We start from the raw sequence: 24,150 nt of genomic DNA, 5'->3' as shown, positions 1-24,150 counted from the left end.
GAACTCTAGAGGATTGCAGAATAAACTAGAAAAGAAGATGGCGAAAATCTACCAAATGAAGTTGTAGAATTCCCACTGCTTGAGACAATTAAACTCAACTGTACAAAGCACTAGTGGGGGAAAAAGTACTGTAGAAAATAAGCCTAGGATGTTAAATTTAGATTAATTAACTAATCTAATAGTCTATGTGATTTCCATCAACTATTCGATTAGTCGATAAGGGCACCACCTTTGAACTGTGGCAAGAGCCCAGCAGGACTGTCCCCTTGCTCCCTGACATTCTCAGCCTTTGAAATCAACAAAAGCCCCATCAGGGCTCGTGTACATTTCAAAAGCAGAATCGCAGCAGAACTGGCGCGAGCGGAGACTACTTCAGTTCCCGCTCACGCCATTTCCTGCTATGCCTCTACCTCCCCTGTCCCCCACGGAGACGGTTTTGGTAGGAACAGGCTTTTAAACTGGCTCCCCCCCAGCACCGGCTCCTGCTCCCCCTCCTGCTGCCTCTCTCTGAGGCGATACCTACACTGTGATTTTTTTTGCAGAAGAGGATATGCAAATCGCATGCTCATTTGCATATCTTCTTCCGATTCTTTTTGCAGAAGAGGTTTTTCCACTAAAAAGCCCCATGTGGACAGGGCCCATTTTGTTGGAAAAAATCCTTTTAGCAAGATCCTGTAAACCTCGATTTTTGAGGAATAAGGGATCTTGTGAAAAAGGGTTTTTTTTTCCAACAAATGGCCCTGTCCACATGGGGCTTTTTAGCGGCAAAACCTCTTCCGCAAAAAGAATCGAAAGAAGATATGCAAATGAGCTCACGATTTGCATATCCTCTTCTGCAAAAAGAACCGCAGTGTAGACATAGCGTGATAGAGGCAGCGGGGGGGGGGGGGAGAGCGGGGGAGCGACTAGTTTAATGGATGTTTATTGAATATTTGACTAGTTACTTACATCTCTAGTAAGACCGTTAAATGTTTTGGCAATTTCTATAAGTTCTGGAAAAAGCAAGATTAGAAACTTAATACAGCTTTTTGATAAAAACTGATTCCCAATGTTTAGAGGTCAAATGTAATTTTATTAACTCCGTAAATTATGTTTCTCTCCACTGGAGACTAGTTTCCTTTCAATAAAATGTATAACACAGGAAGAGTTACTGCAAACACTGTGCAAGTTAATGCAGTGCTGAAGACTGAATTTCTCTTGATTTGTGTTTCCAGTCTCCGCTCCACATCACACAATTCTAGAATCACATCCTGCACAACCAAGTCCTGATTCTTTGCCTCAGCTGAAGAGCCAAGCGTTGCTCTTTCCACAGGTCTAAAATGAACTGCATGTTTAGTATTTTGGACCTCATGAGTCATTTGTCCTAAACTCTCTTCCAGGGTGCTAAGCTGCTGTTGTAAATTCTCCAAGCAAGAACCGACTTGTTTAGAATACTTTAGATGTTCTTTTAAAGATACTAAAAGAGGGTCTGTTTTCAAAGATGCACTTGTGCCTTCTGTAGCCAAGGAAACTCTCTCTTTCATTTCCTGTGATGTCCCAGTCCCAGCTTTCAAGATGTTCCTCAGGGTCACTATGAGCTCACTGAGATCCTTCTGTTGTAGGTAGTGGCTAGACGCCTGTTCTTTGATGGCCTCCTGTAAGCTTATTGGTCCCTTTTGTGCTTCAAGAACTAAGGCTTTTAATTCTTGCAGCCTCACTCGGTTGATATAAGTGGAACCAAGGACACCGATAATGGCTCCCAGTACAGAACCAATAATGGACCAGTTCTTTGTTTTTTCTGCTCTTGTTCTCTCTTTTTCATGGCTTTCCCTCACAGCTGCAGAGAAGAGAGAAAATGTTTCCCGCTCAGATTCCTCTGCACTTAAATAGGCAGTTCGGTACCTCTTCTCTTCCTGCAAAAAACATGACATATTGAATAAAATGTGATGCATAATTATAAAATTGCACCGAGGTCCACATATACAAATTAAGTACTTGGTTTAATGTAGAACCTTTTCCTCCTCTATGCACAGAACTGTTATAGAATTTAAATATACTTGAGCTATGTTCTGGAATCCATTTATACCTCAGGAATGTCTTTTTTTAGTGTCAGATTTCCTTAGTCAAATCTAGTTAAAACAATCTGAGTTGTAATTTCCGATGAACATTACAGATTAAAAATGTTGATCAAGAATTACACTTTGTGTTTTGCTGTGCAGAGGTTTGTCTGTCCTTGGTATCTTTCTCTTCTCCCTTCACAACCTATCCATGGACCATCTTAAGTGCTTCCAGGGCTTTCAATCACAATCTTTCTTTTCTTCAATGACTCACAAATCTTCCTTACTGCTCCCTCAATCTGTTCCTCTGATGACACTTATGTGGCCAGACCTAAGTTGCTCTTTCCTCCACTGGAAGGGACCTCGAGAGGTCATCGAATCCAGTCCCCTGCCCTCACGGCAGGACCCAGTACTGTCTAGACCTGGGCTACTCAACATGCAGCCCGCAACCTGTTTGTTTGTGGCTTGCAGTGTGGTTTGCATTTACGCGGGGCTCAACATGTGGCCCATGGGTATGATCCTTTGAACATGGCCTCCACGGTGAACACACTCCACAGCGACAAGGCCTCTCCCAGATGGGTTGAGCACTGAAAGAAACAAGTGGCCAGGCTGGCTGGAACAGATGGGTACAGGGTGTTGGAGATTCTAGCCCCCAGGGAGGAGGTGCTGGGAGCGCCAGGGTATTGTGGGAAATGTTGACTGCTTAGCCTCGTGGGCAGAGTGCTGAGGTGCTGACTGGCTCACACTGGCCACGTTTGGGACCAGCACTGCAGCTTAAGGCTTAATCTTTGTATTCATGCCTGTCAGTGTGAAAGAAATTGTTACTCACCTTGTGCAGTAACATCTGTTCTTCGAGATGTGTCCCAGTGGGTGCTCCACTACAGGTGTTGGGCTCATCCCGGTGCCGCAATCCAGAAAGTTTTCACCAGCAGTAGCCCCCTCCGGAGGATCGCGCATGCGCAGAGTGCCCCGCGGTGTTCGCACCTTTCCTGCGTCGCACGGTCCGACGCGCCAGTTCCTCCTAGCCGGAACATCTGAAAGAGAGAAAGACAAGAGCTCCGAAGCAGAGAGGAGGGCGGGTCGTGGAGCACCCACGGGGACACACATCTCGAAGAACAGATGTTACTGCACAAGGTGAGTAACAATTTCTTCTTCTTCGAGTGATGTCCCCGTGGGTGCTCCACTACAGGTGAATATGAAGCAGTCACCCTGACAGTTGATTGTGCTTCGGAATTATTTGCGCACAGATGAAAGGACTGCCTGAGTGACTGGTACGTCCGCAGCTCTGAGACGGTCAAGGGCATAGTGCTGAGCAAACGTGGATGATGACGACCAGGTTGCTGCACAGCATATGTCACGTAAGGGGACGTTCTTCAGGAATGCTGTGGAGGCAGCCATGCTCCTGGTTGAGTGTGCTGTTGGTGGACAGGGTAGAGTCCTGCCCCTAAGGGCGTAACAGCGAGAGATACAGTTAACGATATGGGACGATATGCGTTGTGATGATAGCTGATGACCTCTAGAACGGTCACCACTGATAATAGCAATCATGGGGACTTCCTGAAGGGACGTGTTCTGTCCAAGTAGAATGCCAGCGCCCTTCTGACGTCTAATGTATGCAGGCGTGCTTCCTCAGGTGTAGCATGTGGTTTAGGGTAAAAGGTAGGAAAAACCATAGGCTCGTTGATGTGGAATGATGAATTAACTTTCGGGACGAAGGTAGGGTGACATCTCAGGGAGACACTGTGTTGAGTGACTACAGTGTAGGGAGGATCGGCGGAGAGTACCGCGAGTTCAGAAACTCGACGGGCCGAAGTGATCGCAAGGAGAAAGGCAACTTTGATAGTGAGAGTTTGCAAATCACAAGTTGCAAGGGGTTCAAATGGTGGGTGAGAAGGAGTATCCAGTACGAAGGCAAGGTCCCAAGGTTCTGCGATAGGCCTGTGTGGTGGGTAAAGATTAGAAATACCCTTAAAGAATCTCTTCGTGAGTGGGTGTGAGAAGACGGAAAAACCTTCTATTGGAGTGTGAAAGGCCGAAATCGCTCCCAGATGCACTCTTAGGGAAGCAACCGCCAAGCCTTGCGAATGTAAGTGAAGCACATAGTCTAGGATGCATTGGATATGTGCCTTGGGAGGATCAATGGTCTGCGATTGGCACCAAGCATAGAAGCGACGCCACTTATAGAGGTAAGATTTCTGAGTGCTGTGGCGTCTGCTTTGTACCAGTACATCTCTGACTGCTTGGGAGCAGGTCAGCTCTAGGCCTTGGAGCCAGTTAGGAGCCAAGCTGTCACGTGCAAATGATCTATGTTTGGATGGAGAAGATTGCCGCGTTGCTGCGAGAGCAGGTTGCTCAGCTGTGGAAGTCGTTGAGGTCGGGATATTGACATCTGCATGAGCTGCGTCAGCCAGGTTTGGCGAGGCCAAAAGGGAGCCACCAGGATTACTGTCGCTGTGTCAGATAGTATTTTCCCTATCACTCGGGGTATCAGGGGAATTGGGGGAAAGGCGTGTAGGAGATGATATGTCCCCCAATTGAGCAGGAAGGCATCTCCCTTCGATTGCTTGCCTATGCCCACTCTCAAGCAGTAACAGCGACATTTCTTGTTGTCGCGAGTGACAAAGAGGTCGATTTCTGGATAGCCCCACCGTTGAAAAAGATCGCGGGCTACGTAATCGAGGAGTTCCCATTCGTGTTGGGATTGGAAAGATCTGCTGAGTGCGTCCGCAATGGTATTGATCCTGCCGGGGAGGTAGGAGGCTGTGAGCGTGACGTTGTGTCAAATCGCCCAATTCCAAAGGCGTACTGATTCCGCACACAAAGTTCTGGATCTGGCTCCGCCTTGTCGATTGATATAGTATACGGTGCATATGTTGTCTGTGAGGACTTATAGTGTGGTTCCCTGGATCTGGTGGGCAAAGTGGTGGCAAGCGTTGAAAACCGCTCTGAGCTCCAGGAAATTTATATGGAGGAGGGATTCCTGGTGGGACCACAAGCCTTGAACCTGATGTTGTAGTATATGTGCTCCCCAGCCTACATGGGACGCGTGGTAAGCTGGATTGACGGGGGTTGGGCACGAAAGGGGACACCGGCAAGAGTATTGGCAGGATGGAGCTACCACGCAAGCGAGTCCTTGACATGGGTCGGAACAGGCGTGAGTGTGTGGACATTGGTAATACCGGGTTTGTATGTTGCGAGAAGCCAATGTTGCAGGCACCGCATACGAAGGTGAGCGTGCATTATGACGTACGTAGTAGAGGCCATGTGGCCTAACAACTTCAGGCAGGTAAGGCACGAGACTGCCGGAGCGGTAAGTAAGACGTTCGCTAGGTCTCAGATGGCGTCGGCTCTGTCCATGGGTAGTTACGCCATAGCGGTTATAGAGTTCAGTCTGGCTCCAATGAATTCGATGGCTTACGTGGGAACCAGAGAAGATTTTGGGAGATTGATGATTAGTCCAAGAGTCTCGAAAATACTTCTTGTAACTGTAACTGCGGTCTCGGTCTCTTGTATGGAAGGGCCCGTGAGGAGGCAGTCGTCGAGATAGGGAAAGATGGTAATGTCGGCCCGACGAAGGTACGCAGCTACGACTGCCAGGGTTTTTGAGAACACTCTTGGGGCTGCGGAGAGGCCGAAGGGGCACCGCATATTGATAATGATCGTTGCCTACAGTAAAGCGTAGAAATCTTCTGTGAACTGGATGGACGGCAATATGGAAATATGCGTCCTTGAGGTCGAGGGACGCAAACCAATCCCCTTTGTGTAGCGCTGGGATGATGGAGCCCAAAGTAAACATTTTGAATTTTTGTTTTCGCAGGTGGCGGTTGAGGCCGCGAAGATCCAGGATCGGTCTCCATCCGCCGGATTTCTTCTCGGTGAGGAAGTACCGGGAATAGAAACCTCTGCCTCGGAATTCGGAGGGAACTTCTTCTACCGCTCCAGTGGTAAGTAGGTGCATGACCTCCCGATGCAACAGAAGATCGTGAGAGGGGTCTCTGAAAAGGGACGGGGATGGGGGGTTGGAGGGAGGTAGAGTGGAGAAGAGAATGGCGAGTCCAGAGGTTACGATCTCCCTGACCCAACGGTCCGTGTTGATGGCGAACCAGCGGGGGCAATAAGGGTTCAGGCGGTGGTGGAAAAGCTTGGTTACTCGCGACGAAGACTCCAATAGGGGGATGGTGCGCAGACCCTCGACAAGGGCATCAAACCTGCTGCCGAGGTTGTTGGTGACTCTGCTGCTTATTAGGTTGCTGGCGGCGATGTTGGGGGCGCTGCCTTTGTTTCTGTTGGTCGTAGGACCTGAAGCATTGGGTGGAATACGAGGAAGAAGGCCTTTGTTTGTTATATGGCCATGCCCTCCTGTGCTTGAAAGGTGGAGTATACATCCTGAGGGTTCTTAGAGTAGTTTGGGAGTCTTCTCCAGAATGGAACACCTGGTCAGTGTTCTGGGCAAACAAGGAAGCTCGATCAAATGGAAGGTCCTCTACCTTGGGTTGGAGAACTTTTGGTACCGAAGCAAGGTGGAGCCAAGAGGCACGTCGCATGACGACCAATGTCGCTGCAGTGCGGGAGGCCGAGTTTGCAATATCCAGCGATATCTGGAGTGCATTACGGGCTGTTGTATAACCCTCCTGCACGATAGATTTCAGTATGTCCCGCTTGGAGTCTGGTAGGTGTTGAATTAGAGGCACCAACTTCGAGTAATTATCAAAGTCGTGATTGGCGAGTTGGGTGGAATAATTGGCCATCCTCAATATGGCTGTGGCCGAGGAATATACCTTCCTCCCAAGCAAATCCGGGTGCTTGGATTCCTTGTCCGCGGCAGAGTTCCTTGATTGTGCGGACTTCGCCCTTTGCTGAGCAGTGTCGACGACGATGGAATTTGGAGTGGGGTGTGTAAAAAGAAATTCCGTGTCTTTGGATTCAATAAAGTACTTCCTCTCTGTGCGTTTGTTGGTAGGAGGCACAGATGCTGGGGTCTGCCAGATGTTGTTAGCTATCTCAAGGATCGCGGCATCAAAAGGGAGAGCGAGTTTCGGCTTATTAGAGTGTTGTAGGTTTCTGAGAAGGGCATGTTGCTTCTGAGGCGCCTCGGAGATACGCAGATTTTGAGAATATGCTACCCACTTAAAAAATTCATGGAATTGCTTGTAATCATCCACGAGCTCGGGTTCATCGTTAAAAACTGCGTCATCTGGGGAAGAGGAAGAAACATCTGTTGGAGAAGCTGTGGGTTGTTGCTCTGCGACGGGTGACTAAGTGATGTCGCCGTGCGGGACCGAAGCTGTTAACTCATCCCCAGTAGGTGTTGGAGGACGTTGAGCCAGCGGGATAGAGTCCTGGGTCGTTGGCCGTGGCGAGTATAATTGGCGTCGCTCTGGAAACAAGGTTGGTGAGTGCCTCGTGATAATGAGAGTCGTGGTGTGAATATTGCGATGAGTAAGAAGCGGCGCTCCTTTGATGATAGTAACGGGAGCGAGGAGGAGATCTCGGGGATTGCGAGCGATGCGAATGTTGACATGGGGATCTCGAGTAGTATGCGCGGTGGTAATGTGGCGGTATAATAGAGTGCCGTGGGGATCTGTAATAACGGTATGTGAAAGAATAGCCATAATGGAGGTCTCGTCATCTTTGGTAGGGTGAGAGCAATGGCTCAGGGGAAAAAGCTGCCCTGTCGGGGCTGGGGGAAGGCATACGGGGATGGTGCGTCTTCCTTTGCGCCTTAGTGGGTACTCCCATGGATGGGGGAGCCACGGGAATTGAAACGACTGAGGCCGAGTCAGAAGCCTCCTCCAGGCGGTGTGGAGATGGTGGTGCCATTTTGTCCCCTGAGCTTTGGAGTCTTGGTGCCACAGGAGCCGTTGCCGAGATAATTGACTGTGTAGGTCGGGCAGCACACAGTGTGTGTTCCGCGCGGGCCATTGAAGACGTGCCTTGTATGTGAGGCGAAGCTGCGTGCCCAGGTTTCGAATGAGGTTGGGTTGCCGTCGAGTCCTTTCCCGGTGCCGGCTCCTTAGACTTCGGTGCCGCATGGGACAACGGTGCCGGGTGTCTCAGTGCCGAAGACCGCACCGTGTCTGGTTGCGGTGCCGCGCGGAGGCTCGGTGTCATAGATGACGGTGCCGATTCCGGATGGCCTGACATGGCCGAGTACACTGAAAGCACGGGACTGGGAGCCAAGGTACTACAGGCTTTGGCTGACTTGTCTGCTACCCGCTTGGGAGGGAAGCCTGATGAGTCCCGTGCCTCTCCTTCAGCCCGTTCTCCTGATGATGGGGGCTGAAGCGCCTTATTGAAGAGTAACATCTTCAGGCGCATTTCTCTGTCCTGTCTCGCCTGGGTGGTCAACTTCAAACAGTGACCACATTTCTGGGGAATGTGGCCCTCCCCCAGGCAGCGGATACAGGCCGGCATGGCATCGGCGCACGAAGCACATTTCTTAAAGCCGGGGGAACCAGGCATGCTTATTGCGGCAGTCCCCGAGGGAAAAGAAGAACTTGAGGGGCTGGTCAAAGCGGCCCTCAGAGGTTATAACGGCAAGAGAACAATAAAAATTTTTTTTTTTTAAAACTATGAACTAACTGAGATAACTAACTAACTACGAGGGAAGGGGCTAACTGGGAAGGAACAAACGAATTAACAATACGATTTCTCCTCAGAGGGGAGCGTGTTCCAAGTCTGTCTGTGGCCGTGGATGGTTAGAAGGAACTGGCGTGTCGGACCGCACGACGCAGAAAAGGTGTGAGCGCCGCGGGGCACTCTGCGCATGCACGGTCCTCTGGAGGGGGCTACTGCTGGCGAAAACTTTCCGGATTGCGGCGCCGGGACGAGCCCGACACCTGTAGTGGAGCACCCATGGGGACATCACTCGAAGAAGAATAAGCTATTTGCATATATATTGCATGTATATGCAACCACACTTAAGTTGCGGCCCTTAAGTAAGGGACATCAAGTAAGATGTTTCTAGTCGACATGGTATACCTAGACAGCAGTAAAGCATTTGATTCTGTCTTGCATAACCTTCTTATCAATAAACTAGGCAAATACAACCTAGATGGGGCTACTATGAGGCAGGTGCATAACTGGCTGGATAACTGTTCTCAGAGAGTAGTTATTAATGATTCATAGACAGGCTGGAAGGCCATAACAAGTGGGGTTCCGCAGTGGTCAATTTTGGGACCAGTTCTTTTCAATATCTTCATCAATGATAGATGTTTAGTATGATTATTAAGTTTGCGGATGATATCACGCTGGAAGGGGTTGCATGTGCTGTGGAGGACAAGGTCATAATTCAAAATGATCTGGACAAATTGGATAAATGGTCTGAAGTTAATAGGATGAAGTTTAATAAGGACAAATGTAAAGTACTGCACTTAGGAAGGAACAATCAGTTTCACACATATGGAATGGGAAGCGACTGTCAGGGAAGGAGCTCTGAGCACCGCGGAGGAAGTGCCCCTGTGACGGGGGGAGACGGGGGCAAGGGGGGAGGAACGCCACCCCACCAGCCTCGGAGCGGTCGGCCCCGCAGGCAGCCCCAATCCCCGCTGATGCCGGTGGGAAGGAGGACACCGGGGGTGAGTGGAGACAGCTCGGGAGGAGAGGATGGGGCCGCGGCCGAACGCCGGTGCAGGCGTTCTGGAGGGGAAGGGGCGTCACCCTCCCCAGGTATAAAACCCACAGAGGCAAGAGAGAAGGGGGTGGCGAGGAGGAGGACGCCGGATGAAGGGACTGAGAGGCACGAGGAAGCAGCGGGAGAAGACGACTGGTGACCGAGCGAGCGAGGGCGTGAGGAAGCAGCCCAGGGCGGGTGCAGACCGGAGCCTGCGGGCTGATGTGTTGAGGCTCTGTGCCCCATCAGCCAGGTTGGAGAAGAGAGGTTAGTCTCCCCCACCTTAGGGCCCTGGGCTGGGGTCTGGAGAGAGGGAGGGCCCGGACCTCCCTCACCTCCTCACTCGAGGGATCGTCTGGGCAGCCGAAGAGAGAGTTGACTGGGCCCAGCTTAATGAATATCGGGAGTGACTGAGACAGAGAACGGGGTGGCGGGCATGCCCAGGGGGGTGGGCCCTGGACCCCATAACACCCAGAAAAGTAAATCTGGTCTATGGGAAGCCCTGAACCTCAGTTTCCCCTTTCCTTCCCTTCACCCCGTGAGGCTGGGGCACCAGAGGAGTGAGGTGTGTCAGTTGGGGCCACATTAGTGAGCGCTGGGGGGTTTTGGAAGAGATTTTGCTTCTAACTTGTGTGGTCCCCAACTGATTTTTTGTGGGTCAGTTACCCCCGACTCAAAAATGGTTCATCCCTCCCATAAATAAAGAAAACATTGAAACCTTTTGTGTTGGACATAATTTTACTTTATTTAAAATGAAGTTTAATAAGGTAACATAAGAAAGTTAAAATGCTTAATCTATTTCATCATTTAAATTAAACTGTCCTTACTAGCTGAAGTTGGTTCAGAAAATAAGGTTACCGACCCAGCAGGATAGTTCTCAACACCACCTCTTCCGCCCGAGGCCCCGCTCCTTCTGGGTCGACCCACAGTCACTTCCAAAATTTCTGAAGTGCCCACCCAAACTCTATTATAGTGCCCACCCAAACTCTATTATAGTGCCCACCAAATTTCTGAAGTGCCCACCCAAACTCTATTATAGTCCTAGCCTTCACAGCCTCCTCTGGCAAGGAGTTCCACAGGTTGACTACACGCTGTGTGAAGAAGAACTTTCTTTTATTAGTTTTAAACCTGCTACCCATTAATTTCATTTGGTGTCCTCTAGTTCTTCTATTTAGGGAACTAATAAATAACTTTTCTTCATCGGCCCTCTCCACACCACTCATAATTTTATATACCTCTGTCATATCCCCCCTCAGTCTCCTCTTTTCTAAACCGAGAAGTCCCAGTCTCTTTAACCTCTCCTCATATGGGACCCGTTCCAAACCCCTAATCATTTTAGTTGCCCTTTTCTGAACCCTTTCCAAGGCCAAAATATCTTTTTTGAGGTGAGGAGACCACACCTGTCCACAGTATTCAAGATGTGGGTGTACCATAGTTTTATACGGGGCAGTAAAATATTCTGGGTCTTATTTTCTATCCCTTTCTTAATAATTCCTAGCATCCTATTTGCCTTTTTGACCGCCGCTGCACACTGTGTGGAAGTTTTCAGAGAACTGTCCATGTTAACTCCAAGATCTCTTTTCTGAATTGTCGTAGTCATTAAGATATCTTATTCTCTATCCCTTTTTAAATTATTCCTAGAATAGTAATAGATATGTAGCCATGTTAGTCTGGTCTAGCTGAAACAAAGAACAGGGCTATGTAGCACTTTAAAGACTAACAAGATGGTTTATTAGATGATGAGCTTTCGTGGGCCAGACCCACTTCCTCAGATCAAATAGTGGAAGAAAATTGGCACGACCATATATACCAAAGGATACAATAAAAAAATGAACACATATGAAAAGGACAAATCAAATTTCAGAACAGAAAGGGGATGAGGGGGGAGGTAAATGTCTGTGAGCTAATGATATTAGAGATGATAATTGGAGAAGCTATCTTTGGAATGGGTAAGGTAATTAGCGTCCTTGTTAAGACCTAGGTGTACAGTGTCAAATTTAAGCATGAATGACAGTTCAGAGGATTCTCTTTCAAGACTGGTGTTAAAAGGTCTTTGAAGCAGGATGCAGGTAATCAGGTCATTGAGACAATGCCCTCTCTGGTTGAAATGGCAAGAAACTGTTTTTTCTTTGTGATCCTGTCTAATATCTGTTTTGTGTGCATTGATTCTTTGGCGAAGTGTCTGAGACGTTTGTCCAACGTACATAGCAGGCGGACTTTGTCGGCATATGATAGCATAAATTAAATTTCTGAAAGAGCAGGAATATGTGTTCTTGATCTTATAACTCAATTGGTTAGGTCCAATAATGGTATCAGCAGAGTGAATATGTGGACAAAGCTGGCAATGGGGGTTGTTGGAAGGGAAAGTTCCAGAGTTGGTGTTAGTGGGGTATGTCCTGTGGTTGTTGGTAAGACTCATCTTGAGGTGAGGTGGTTGTCTATAGGGGTATGTCTACACTACCACCCTAGTTCGAACTAGGGTGGTAATGTAGGCAACCGGAGTTGCAAATGAAGCCCGGGATTTGAATTTCCCGGGCTTCATTTGCATAAAGCCGGGCACCGCCATTTTTAAATGTCCGCTAGTGCAGACTCCGTGCCGCATGACTATATGCGGCACGGACTAGGTAGTTCGGACTAGGCTTCCTACTCCTCCACGAGGAGTAACGGTAGTTCGGACTTTGCAACTCCGGTTGCCTACATTACCACCCTAGTTTGAACTAGGGTGGTAGTGCAGACATACCCTAGGAGACTATGGGTCTGTTTCCCAGAGCCTCTCGGAGTTTAGTATCCTGTTCCAGTATAGGTTGTAGTTTATTGATAATGTGTTGGACGGATTTAAGTTGAGGACTGTAGGTGATGACAAGTGGTGTTCTATTGTTGGTTTTCTTGGGTTTGTCTTGAAGTAGATGGTTTCTGGGTATTCGTCTGGCTCTTTCAATTTGCTTTTTTATTTCTCTGGGTGGGTAGTTGAGGTTTATAAATGCTTGGTAGAGATCCTGAAGTTTCTGGTCTCTGTCAGTGGGATTTGAGCAGATGCAATTGTATTGAAGGGCTTGGCTATAGACGATGGATCGTATGGTTCAGGCCTCTTCTGGATAGGAGCTGGAGGCATGAAGGTAACTGTATGAGTCAGAGAGTGGTGTCTAATTTACCATTGGTGATTTGTACTGTGGGTCCAGGAGATGGATCTCTCATGTAGAATGATCCAGGATGAGATTGATGGTGGGGTGTAGGTTGTTAACTCAACATCCCACATGAAGATGGATTACAAGCAATTAGAAACACTATCCCAGAGGACACCACTGCCAATCTGACAGCAGACCTATGTAACTGTTCTCACCCACAATTATTTCCAGTTTGAGGACAACTTGTACCTCCAGATCAGCGGCACAGCCATGGTTACACGCATGGCCCCACAGTAGGCTAACAACTTTATGACTGACTTAGAACAACATTTCCTCAGCTCCCGTCCCCTCTTATCCCTTCTCTACTTACGCTACATCGATGACATCTTTATGATCTGGACCCATGGCCAAGAAACACTGGAGACATTCCACAGAGATTTTAACAACCTACACCCCACCATCAATCTCAGCCTGGACCATTCTACACGAGAGATCCATTACTACAGTTTCAACTAATTTGCCCGGTACTGACATTATACTTAGCAGTCTGTAATTTCCAGGGTCACCTCTAGAGCCCTTTTTAAATATTGGTATCACTTTAGCTATCTTCTAGTCATTAGGTATGGAAGCTGATTTAAAGGATAGGTTACAAACCTAAATTAACAGTTCTGCAATTTCACATTCTAGTTCTTTCAGAATTTTGGGGTAAATGCTATCTGGTCTCAATGACTTGTTACTGTTAAGTTTATCAATTTGTTCCAAAACCTCCTTCTGATTGGGCAGACAAAGCCCAACCTCCCCGCTGAAGACCTTTCAGCACCCTGGCCAGCAGCAAGAACAGTAGAGAGGTCCTCTGAGCAGGGTAGAGGGGCAGCCTTCACGACAGCCAATCAGGATGTGGCAGGCTGCTAAATAAGGAGCTGCTACGTGAGGCCTGTCTGTTCCTTCCTGGAGCTCAACCCAGGCAGACCTCTGGGCTGACTGGGGAACACCAGAACCATGGACAGCTCCGAGTGGGAGCTGGGCATCATAACTGAGCAGAGCCAGATCCTGCGGCTAAAGGCTAGCAGCCAATGACAACTTTGCAGAACCTTGAATAAGGGGAATTCAGCAACAAGGCGCTAGAGAAAGGCTGAATGAAATGGCATCCCAGGGAAGTGGCCCAGGAACGTGACTGCAATTATGGACTTTGAAACTTGGCAGGTAACTGCTACCTATAGGAACCCTGGGCCAGGACAAGGGGGGCGGGGTAAAGAAGAGGCCTGAACCCTTGCCACAGACTGGACATTGACTCGTCCGCAGACAGACGAGTAAATATTGCGAGACCCCCTTCAGCCACCAAGGGGCGCTCGCACACAGGACCAAACCTGTTACACTCCTCCAATGACAGCTGTTTGGGACAATTCCTCAGATTTATCACCTAAAAAGAATGGCTCAAGTTTGGGAATCTCCCCAATATTCTCAGCTGTGAAGACCAAAGCAAAGAATTCATGGAGCTTTTCTACAATGACTTCATCATCTCTGAGTGCTCCTTTAGCATATTGATTGTTCAAGGGCCCCACTGGTTGTTTAGCCGGCTTCCTGTTTCTGATGTACTTAAACATTTTGCTATTGCTTTTTGAGTTTTTGGCTAGCTGTTCTTCAAACTCCTTTTTGGCTTTTCTTATATTTTTACACTTAATTTGACAAAGTTTATGTTCCTTTCTATTTTCTTCACTAGGATTTGACTTTCACTTTTCAAAAGATGTCTTTTTATCTGTGTCTGTTTCTTTTACTTAGTTGTTAAGCCACGGTGGCACTTTTTTGGTTCTCTTATTGTGTTTTTTAATTTGAGGTATACATTTAAATTTTGCCTCTGTTGTGCTGTCTTCGAAAAATTTCCATGCAGCTTGCAGAGATTTTACTTTTGTCACTGTACCTTTTAATTTTTTTAACCTTCTCATTTTTGTGTTGTTCTCCTTTCTGAAATTAAATGCCACAGAGTTGGGGTGCTGAGGTATTTTCCCCCACCACAGGGGTGTTCAATTTTATTACATTATGTTCACTACTTCCAACCAGTCCAGTTATATTTACCTCTTGGACCAGATCCTGCGCTCCAAACAGCTACGGAACATTTTGCATTATTAATTTTTTCTTTGATTTCATATTAAATAAAGTCATGTACCTTTGTTAATTATCTTTGCTTACCTTTGCTTTCCAACAGCGGAGTGCTTGAAGCATCAGGAGAACTTTAACCCCAGGCTGACTTGCTGGACGCTTTCTCAGCAGGGGTAGTCATCTTTTCTTGGAAGGTGTTGAGGGGGGTTTGGACTACATGTGGGAGGCAGGGGAGGGTATGGAAAATCCCCCACACCCACAGTCCTTTCAGACCCCACAGCTGTAGCAGCAAGCAGGGGTGGGAAGGAACTACCGGGAATGATGGGGACTAATTTAGCTACAACTATTCAAGAGAGAGATCTTGGAATCATTGTGGACAGTTCTCTGAAAACATCCACTTCAGGTGCAGCAGCAGTCAAAAAAGCAAACACAATGGACAGAGAACATCTTATTGCCACTATAAAAATTCATCGTACATCCACATCTTGAATACTGCGTACAGATGTGGTTGCCTCATCTGAAAAAAGATACCTTGGCACTGGAAAAGTTTCAGAAAAGAGCAACAAAAATGAATAAGGTTTGGAACCGGTTCCATATGAAGAGAGATTACAAAAAACTCAGACTTTTCACCTTAGAAAAGAGAAGAATGGGCAGGTGGGGAGATATGGGAGATATGAGAGATACGTTGTTCCCTCTAAGGTGTGTGCCTGCGCATGCACCAAGAATTTGCCTCCTTAGTAGAGCCGCGCAGTGGCTACTCAGCTGCCCTGGGGTGGAGCCACGTGGTAGATGGCTGCCCTGCCCCAGGAGCAGCTGTGCAGCCACCATGCGGCCCTGGCCCTTGCTTCAGCTCTTTCCCAGGGCTGGAGCTGTGGCCAGGGTGGGCAGAGTGGCAGCTTCTATCACTGTACTGAAAACAGCACCGCAGCACTGGATCCAGACCCAGCATACAGGGCAGCAACCCGCCACATGGCCACTCAGTTGCCCTGGGGCAGGCCATGTGGTGGGCAGCTGCTGGGGCTGCTCCAGAGTTGGGGGCCATGTGGCAGGAGCACTGCTCTGGCAGTTGGGGCTGCTCTGGCAGCAGGCCACATGGAAGGGCAGGTCCAGCAGCTGAGGTGTGTTGGGGGGGACGGGGATGGTGTTCCAGTGGCCAGCCCTGCTCTGGTAGCTGGGACCACGTGGTGGGGCTGTTCCAATATATGACTTGGTGCCTTTGTTCCATGGTATAAATTGGTCATAGTGGCAGCAATCTGTTATCCTGTGTGTATAGGAATGTCTCCCTCCTTTCAGGCTCATTTTCACAGAAAAACCGAGGATCATAAGAAAAAGAAGTTTGTCCTTGTACATGCTTATCTAGATGTTTAAGGTACATATTAAACAAAATAAATGTCACTTGGGTGATAAGGAGAAAGAATATTACAGGGAGGCAGAAAATGACTGATAGTTGTTCTTTCAAGGTGAAGCAGGAGTAGTCCTTCTCCCCTGTGTAATTTTAGGCAGATACCTAGACTGTCTGAGGAGTCTTTGGGTCCGGACCTGGTAGTAAGAAAACGGATGCTAGCTCTAGCCAGCTACAATCTGTAGGGAAAGTGAAAGACATTATGTATTTGAGCTTTTGAGATTTGTTTTCTGGGAACTAGAGGCTGAAAAACAATTCTGCTGAAGTCTTGGTGTAAACTATAAAGCCACCACTACCATATATGCTCTACAGCCACTGCTGTGTGGATACTGAGGATTCCAGTTCCTCTGTCTAGAAATACTCCTAGCACTTACCATATCTCAAAGGGGAGAGGTAATTTAACAACAGAATGTTTAAGTCCTTAGAAGATACAACTAAGCCCAGAAACGTCATGACAATTCTTACAAGGATTTTCAGGGCTAAAAAACGGCAAAACGGTAACATACATAGTAGCAACAGATAACAACAGGGATGTCCAAACCATGACTCGCGGAGCCCCCAAATCTTCTGCTCCCCAGAGCCCCTTCCCCCCCCCAGCCATCTGTTGCCCCGCTTTGCTCCCCACATGTCACTGCCCCACCCCCAGCACCTGACTCTCTGCAAACCGTGGGTGCTGGCAGCAGCTTCCCTCTGCCCTAGGTGAAGACTCACAGCCAGCCCAGTGAGGAGCAGTCTGGGACAGTCTCTGCCCTGCACACAGGATGCCCTGGTATCAGTGCTCCCTGGTGAGGGATGGCATGTCTCACCTTCTCCCCACTAGGTGGGAGAGGAGGGTAACTACCTGGGAGCAGGGCTCAGGGAGACTCTCTTGAGGCACAGCACCACTGGTGGGTGGCACACATCAGAACAAGCGCACATGACCTCACTGTTGGCGCACAAAACAAAACTCACTCTGCTCATGGATGGAAAATCTTAGAGGGAACACTGGACAGAGGTCTATAAAATCATGACAGGTATGGAAAAGTGAATAAGGAAAAATTATTTACTGGTTCCCATTACATAAGAACTAGGAGTCACCAAATGAAATTAATATGTAGCAGGTTTAAAACAAACAAAAGGAAGTTTTTCTTCATGTAGCGCAGTCAACCTGTGGAACTCCTTACCAGAGGATGTTATGAAGATCAGGACTTTAACAGGGTTCAAAAAAGAACTAAATAAATTCATGGAGGATAGGTCCATCAATGGCTATTAGCCAGAACATCCCTAGCCTCTGTTTGTCAGAGGCTGGAAATGGATGACAGGAGGGGGATCACTTAATGATTAGCTGTTCTGTTCATTTCCTCTGGGGCAGCTGGCATTGGTCACTATGGGCAGACAGGACACTGGGCTAGATGGATCTTTGTTCTGACCCAGTCTGGCCGTTCTTATGTTCTAGGAGTTCTTGAATCAACAGACTTTCAGATGGACTGACAGACAGATGAATATTTCTAAAATATAGTAAGAAGTTGATTAGAAAAATGAACTTTTGATCAAACTGCAGAGTTCCTGGGTTTTATCTCATCTTTTGAAGGAATTAAGACTAATCTGTGCAATTGGCTTGTGCCTCAAAATATACATGACCTGCAATACTCTTTTTAGACTTTTCCAACTTTTATTGTCAGTTCATCCCAAACATCTCAAAGCAAATCATACCTCTCACAATCCTACTCCACACAAATATTTTGTTCCATTGGCCCCATGATGGCCAAACTGCTTTCAAACAATTAAAGCGAGCTTTTACTATGGCTTCTATATCGGTTCATCCAGATGCCATGCAGGCATTTACTGTAGAAGCAGACACCTCCAATTTGGTGATTGATACAATACCCTCAAAAATTAGGGTCCAATTAGATTTTACATGCCTGTGCATACTGCTACCAGAAACTCAACCATGTAGAGAACCACCATGAAATTCTGGACAAGGAACTTCTAGTAATTAAAAAAAGTCTTCAAGGAATGGCATCATCCCCTTGAGGGAGCCAGTACCCGATAAAGGTTTTTAACAATCAAAAATGTAAAGCATCTATGCAAGACTAAAGTATTGAATCAGTGGCTATGTCTACATTCCTCACATCAATTGTCAAACACAGAGTAAACCAAAACTTGGGGCAGGGCGTATGTTGCTGCACTAACTACCATCGGGATGAATGGTCCTCACTTTATAGGACACAGAATTCACATACAACAAAGCAGAATATGTCTCCCTAGGTGAGAGCCACTTCTTTGCAAAGTACAGGTTCCACCCAAAGTTACCTGTACCTCCTCCAATCCAGCAACATCAGATCCATTAGACCCCAGAAGAGACAGAAGAACTATCCTGAACAAGCACAACTATGAAGGGCATGCAGACCAGCACTGTTGATCAAGCCCCCCTTTTTCAGCAGGGGATAAGATACAGCTCTCAACAAATCATTTTTGTACAGAAAGACCTTCCAGTAAACTAGATCTCCTGATACTGGGTCTCTATCAAGTTAGACAACAGATCACTTCAGTCATCTTTGCGCTCCGCCTGCCTGAACCCTCCGGATTTATTTGCTTCGCCACGTTTCAGTGATAAAACTATATACAGCAAGCCTCTTCTCTCAGCAAGAGCAACCACGTCCTCTGCTGGTATGCGTGCAAGGCCATGAAGAGTACAGCAATTAAATCTAGATTCCAAGTTTAAGTGGAATAAACTCTGGTACCCACTCAACTAGGAACAGTACAGCCCAAAGGAAAATACATGGGAAATGGCAGAGAAAACATCACGCCTCTACTCAAGACTGTCATGGCTCCTTCCCCACTCTGGCATGATAAATGCAGAAGTGGGGGCCAGCAAGTGTACCCCAAAGCCTTATCTACCAGGCTTTGGTATAAAACTTCCCCCAAGATCTTAAAAACCTAGATCTTGGGAATAAAACTTCCGCTGCCACCACCCAAATGTTGCTAAAGAAACCAGGGGAAAGATCATTTGGGAAATCTTCCCCCTAAAACAAAAATCAGGGCACACCATTAACCACTGCCAGGTTAATAAAAGAAAAGAAAAAACTTTTATTATTACAACAATATTCTGGTTGCAAGTATAATGACTAGAGAGGAAGGTAACAAAATATACTCATGGAGAAACTCCATGGGCCTAGAACTTAGTTACAAAGAAAAGCCAAAACATCTTTTAAGCAGTGCCAGATCTCAGATCCCATACCCAATCCATAACACAATAAAACCTAACGAAACTACCTAAACTTTACCCTACTTAACAGAAAATGAAGAATGATGTCTTGGAGAGAGAGAGAGACATGCTTGTCCCTCTCTGAAGCTGCAGAGAGCTCTCAGAGAGACAAAAGGGAGAAAAGAAAAAAACCCAAATTCCTTTGTCCCAGTTTGAAAAGTCCCACCTACATTCCTATTGGTCACTCCACCTGGCTAGGTGTAGTTAACCCCTTAATCCCCAGGCTGCTGGCTAACCCTCATAATCATGACAAAGACGTTTTACAAAAGCCACAAAGAAACCTGGTTCCACAGCTCCTAGGGGTGAGGGTACTGCCATTCCCCCACAGGTCTTGAAATTGTGTCTGCAGGGCTCCCAAGTTCACGGTCAGCTCCTTGCTTCCACCCAGTAGCTCACTACTGACTGACTGACCTAAGAGACCATGAAACCTGGAGCTACATCAGGGAGGCTCCAATGGGCACTGACTGGAGAAACACCATGACCTGTGTAAAAGACAGGCACAAGAAATGGCCAGCACAACTGGGTGCTACATGTCTGCTACATTTGACCATACCTTCTCTCCTAACTCATGAGGCCTGTTTCCCTGGCTTACTCCTTGTTCCTGCTTTCCTAATCTGTTCTTGATCCTTGCATCTGGTCTCCAGCTCTCGCTCCAACCTATGTCTTATTCCCCAACTCTGATGCTGTCTCTGACCCTGGTTCCTATCTTTGATAGGATAATCATCACCAACTTGAAGCAAAATGCAGGACAATGTAGCACTTTAAAGACTAACAAGATGGTTTATTAGATGATGAGCTTTCGTGGGCCAGACCCACTTCCTCAGATCAAATAGTGGAAGAAAATAGTCACAACCATATATACCAAAGGATACAATTAAAAAAAAATGAACACATATGAAAAGGACAAATCACATTTCAGAACAGGAGGGGGATGCGGGGGGAGGGGGAGGAAGGAAGGTAAGTGTCTGTGAATTGACAATATTAGAGGTGGGGAGAGTGGAATGTTTGTGAGTTAATGGTATTAGAGGTGATAATTGGGAAAGCTATCTTGATAATGTGTAAGATAGTTCAAGTGTTTGTTCAATCCTCTTTGGAGAGTGTCGAATTTTAACATGAATGACAGTTCAGAGGATTCCCTTTCAAGTGCAGATGTAAAAGGTCTTTGTAGCAGAATGCAGGTGGTTAAGTCATTGAGAGAGTGTCCTTTCTGGTTAAAATGGCAAGAAACTGTTTTTTCTTTGTGATCTTGTCTGATATCTGTTTTGTGGGCATTAATCCTTTGGCGAAGTGTCTGAGATGTTTGTCCAATGTACATAGCAGACGGACACTTACAGCACATGATAGCATAGATTATATTTCTGGATGCGCAGGAATATGTGCTCTTGATCTTATAACTCACTTGGTTAGGTCCAATAATGGTATCAGCAGAATAAATATGTGGACAAAGCTGGCAACGGGGTTTGTTGCAAGGGAAGGTACCAGGGTTGGTATTAGTGTGGTATGACCTGTGGTGGTTGGTAAGAATCATCTTGAGGTTAGGTGGTTGTCTATAGGAGACCATGGGTCTGTCTCCCAGAGCCTCTTGGAGTATGGTATCCTGTTCCAGTATAGGCTGTAGTTTATTGATAATGTGTTGGACAGGTTTAAGTTCGGGGTTGTAGGTGATGACAAGTGGTGTTCTATTGTTGGTTTTCTTGGGTCTGTCTTGAAGTAGATGGTTTCTAGGTATTCGTCTGGCTCTTTCAATTTGCTTTTTTATTTCTCCGGGTGGGTAGTTGAGGTTTATAAATGCTTGGTAGAGATCCTGAAGCTTCTGGTCTCTGTCAGTGGGATTAGAGCAGATGCGGTTGTATCGAAGAGCTTGGCTATAGACGATGGATCGTGTGGTGTGTTTTGGATGTGAGCTGGAAGCATGTAGGTAACTGTATGAGTCGGTGGGTTTTCTGTAGAGAGTGGTGTCTAATTTTCCATTGTTGATTTGTACTGTGGTGTCCAGGAAGTGGATTTCTCATGTAGAATGGTCCAGGCTGAGGTTGATGGTGGGGTGTAGGTTGTTGAAATCTCTGTGAAATATCTCCAGTGTTTCTTGGCCATGCGTCCAGATCATAAAGATGTCATCGATGTACCGTAGGTAGAGAAGGGGTGAAAGGGGACGGGAGTTGAGGAAACGTTGTTCTAGGTCAGCCATAAAGATGTTAGCATGCTGTGGGGCCATGCGTGTACCCATGGCTGTGCCGCTGATCTGGAGGTATAAGTTGTTCTCAAACTGGAAATAATTGTGGGTGAAAACAAAGTTACATAGGTCTGCTATCAGGTTGGCAGTAGTGTCCTATGGGATAGAGTTTCTAATTGCTTGTAATCCGTCTTCATGTGGGATGTTGGTATATAGAGCTTCTACATCCATGGTGGCAAGGATGGTGTTATTGGGGAGGTTATCGATGTTTTGTAGTTTCCTTAGGAAGTCAGTAGTGTCTCGGAGACAGCTGGGGGTATTGGTTGCGAAGGGTTTGAGAAGAGAGTCTACATAGCTGGATAGACCAGTAGTGAGCGTGCCAATACCAGAGATGATGGGACATCCGGGGTGCCCAGGTTTATGGATCTTGGGAAGTAGATAGAACAATCCTGGTCGGGGGTCAGAAGGTGTTTCTGTGTGGATTTGTTCCTGAGCAGCTGTGGGGAGGCTTTTAAGGAGACAGTGTAGTTTCTTTTGGTATTCCAAGGTGGGATCAGAGGGGAGAGGTTTGTAAAATGTGGTATTCGAGAGTTGTCTGGTTGCCTCCTGGTTATAGTCGGCCTTATTCATAATGACCACAGCACCCCCTTTGTCAGCTGGTTTGATTATAATGTCCAGGTTGTTTTTGAGACTCTGGATGGCATGGTGTTCAGCGCGGCTAAGATTGTGTGTCGCTTGTTGTTGTTTGCGAATAATGTTAGTCTGTGCGTTGTTGCGGAAGCTGTGTATATAGAAATCCAGATTGTAATTCCGACCGTCAGGGGGAGTCCATATAGAATTATTTTTCCTTTGGTGTTGATAGGGGGGATCTGGTAGGTCAGACTGGTGTTCATTGGTGGTTTGGAAATATTCTCGGAGGCAGAGGCGGCGAAAGAAAGCCTCAAGGTCACCACAAAATTGTATCCAGTTTGTGGGGGACGTGGGGCAGAAAGAGAGACCCCGGGACAAGACAGACTCTTCTGCTGGATTGAGTTTGTAGCTGGAGGGGTTAACAATATTATCCGGTGGGTTGAGGCAGTTGCTGTTGTAGCCAGTGGTATGGAGCAGGTTAGAAAATTTATTGTCTTGTCTTTGTTGTAGAGAATAGAAGTGTGTGTAGTAGATTTCTTGTCTGGTGGAACAAAAGTCTTGCAAGGTGTCAGTTGGTGTGGATGTTACAAGAAACATCCAGAAAGCTTGTGCAGACAACTGTGTGTGTGAAAAGAGGACATTCTCCTACAAATACTAAGGTACTCTGCTGCAGCCATGGAGCTAATCTGTACTATAAAAGGACTCTTTCACCATGACAGCCCTCTCATTTTAAAATAATCTACAGGAGTGTAGGCAACACATAAGTTCCATTCTTGTGATGAACAGAAGACAGGCCTACCTGCACTCAATGCAGGATTAGGGTCTCCTTGTGCACTTTACGTAATGAAATTATCCAGAGTTCGCTCCACACTTCTGACTGAGGAACTGCATGCTGGTAATTAAGGCAGCGGAGTGTGTGAGAGCACCCTTGTGCATTTGCATATAGAGGATTACAGAATAAGAGCCTTAATCATCTACCTGTACATCCCCAGTCAGCCTTCTTTAGCTCAAGGTGAGGGAGCCACTTCTATGCACGCCTTAGCAGCTCCACAGAGATGAAGACAAAGATTGCTCAGTTCAATGAAAACTATTCCCTTGCTAAATTTCACTTTAAACACCCCAGCTGTTCTGGCTGTATGTACAGCTACTTCAAAAAAAAGTCACTCAGATTTTTGTTGTAATCAAAAAAAGAATTTTTTTCCCTTAAATAAAAACTAAAACCACCAATCAGAATATGAACCAAGCCAAACCAAACCAAACGTAACCTAACAAATAGCACCTTAAGGAGGAAAGAAGACAAAGTATTCTAACCCAAAATGTGAAAGTTGTAAACCCGTTCGTTATTCCTTTGCAGTTACATACTACTGTACACACAGTGACCCCTGCTGTGGGGAAAAGGGAATACCAGTCTTCCCGAATCTCCTGCTGAAGAGATTGACAGCAAGAGGGAATCCCCTAGGAAAGAGTAATGAAGCCAGCTCATAAGCATTCTTCCCAATAGCCTATTATGGGGAACCTGCTGTGGGCCAGCAGAGGCTATGGCTAGTGTACTCTATTCTCCAGCTATGCTTAGCTGAAGGGTCACTTAGAAACCATTACCAGCTAGCACAAACAAGAATGGCACGTAGCTGCTCTCACTTGCACCAGGGACAGGGCAAGAATCAGCAAACTACAATTAGCTCCCTCATAGCATCTCTTCTCTGCTGCACTCAGCCTATGTTGAGTGCAGCACCGAATTTACCTACTTCACAGATCTCTCTTACCTGTCTATCCCACCCCCCAGCACTCTTGCTCAAATCAAATACAGAACATAAGAACATAGAACGTA

The 24,150-nt window shown here is 46.9% G+C and overlaps 1 protein-coding gene across 5 annotated transcripts in view; it reads right to left on the bottom strand.

Annotated features, from left to right (window-relative positions):
- Positions 1 to 852: 852 nt before the first annotated feature.
- CCDC51 (coiled-coil domain containing 51) overlaps positions 853 to 24,150 on the bottom strand; it is a 48,946-nt gene continuing 25,648 nt past the window's right edge. For 2 of the 5 annotated variants that reach the window (XM_089781351.1, XM_089781352.1), the window contains exon 4: positions 855 to 1,892. In XM_089781351.1, the coding sequence (XP_089637477.1) occupies positions 1,110 to 1,892 (783 nt within the window). In that variant the 3' untranslated portion in view covers positions 855 to 1,109. Of the gene's footprint in view, positions 1,893 to 2,865; positions 16,452 to 24,150 lie in introns of all 5 variants that reach the window. The other 3 variants (XR_016350471.1, XM_089781353.1, XM_075916671.2) reach the window with 3 other exon arrangements.

This window comes from Pelodiscus sinensis, chromosome 11 (assembly GCF_052426305.1).
Source record: "Pelodiscus sinensis isolate ZL-2025 chromosome 11, ASM5242630v1, whole genome shotgun sequence".
Taxonomy (NCBI): Eukaryota; Metazoa; Chordata; order Testudines; family Trionychidae; genus Pelodiscus; species Pelodiscus sinensis.
This window is presented reverse-complemented; position numbering and strand designations above follow the sequence as displayed.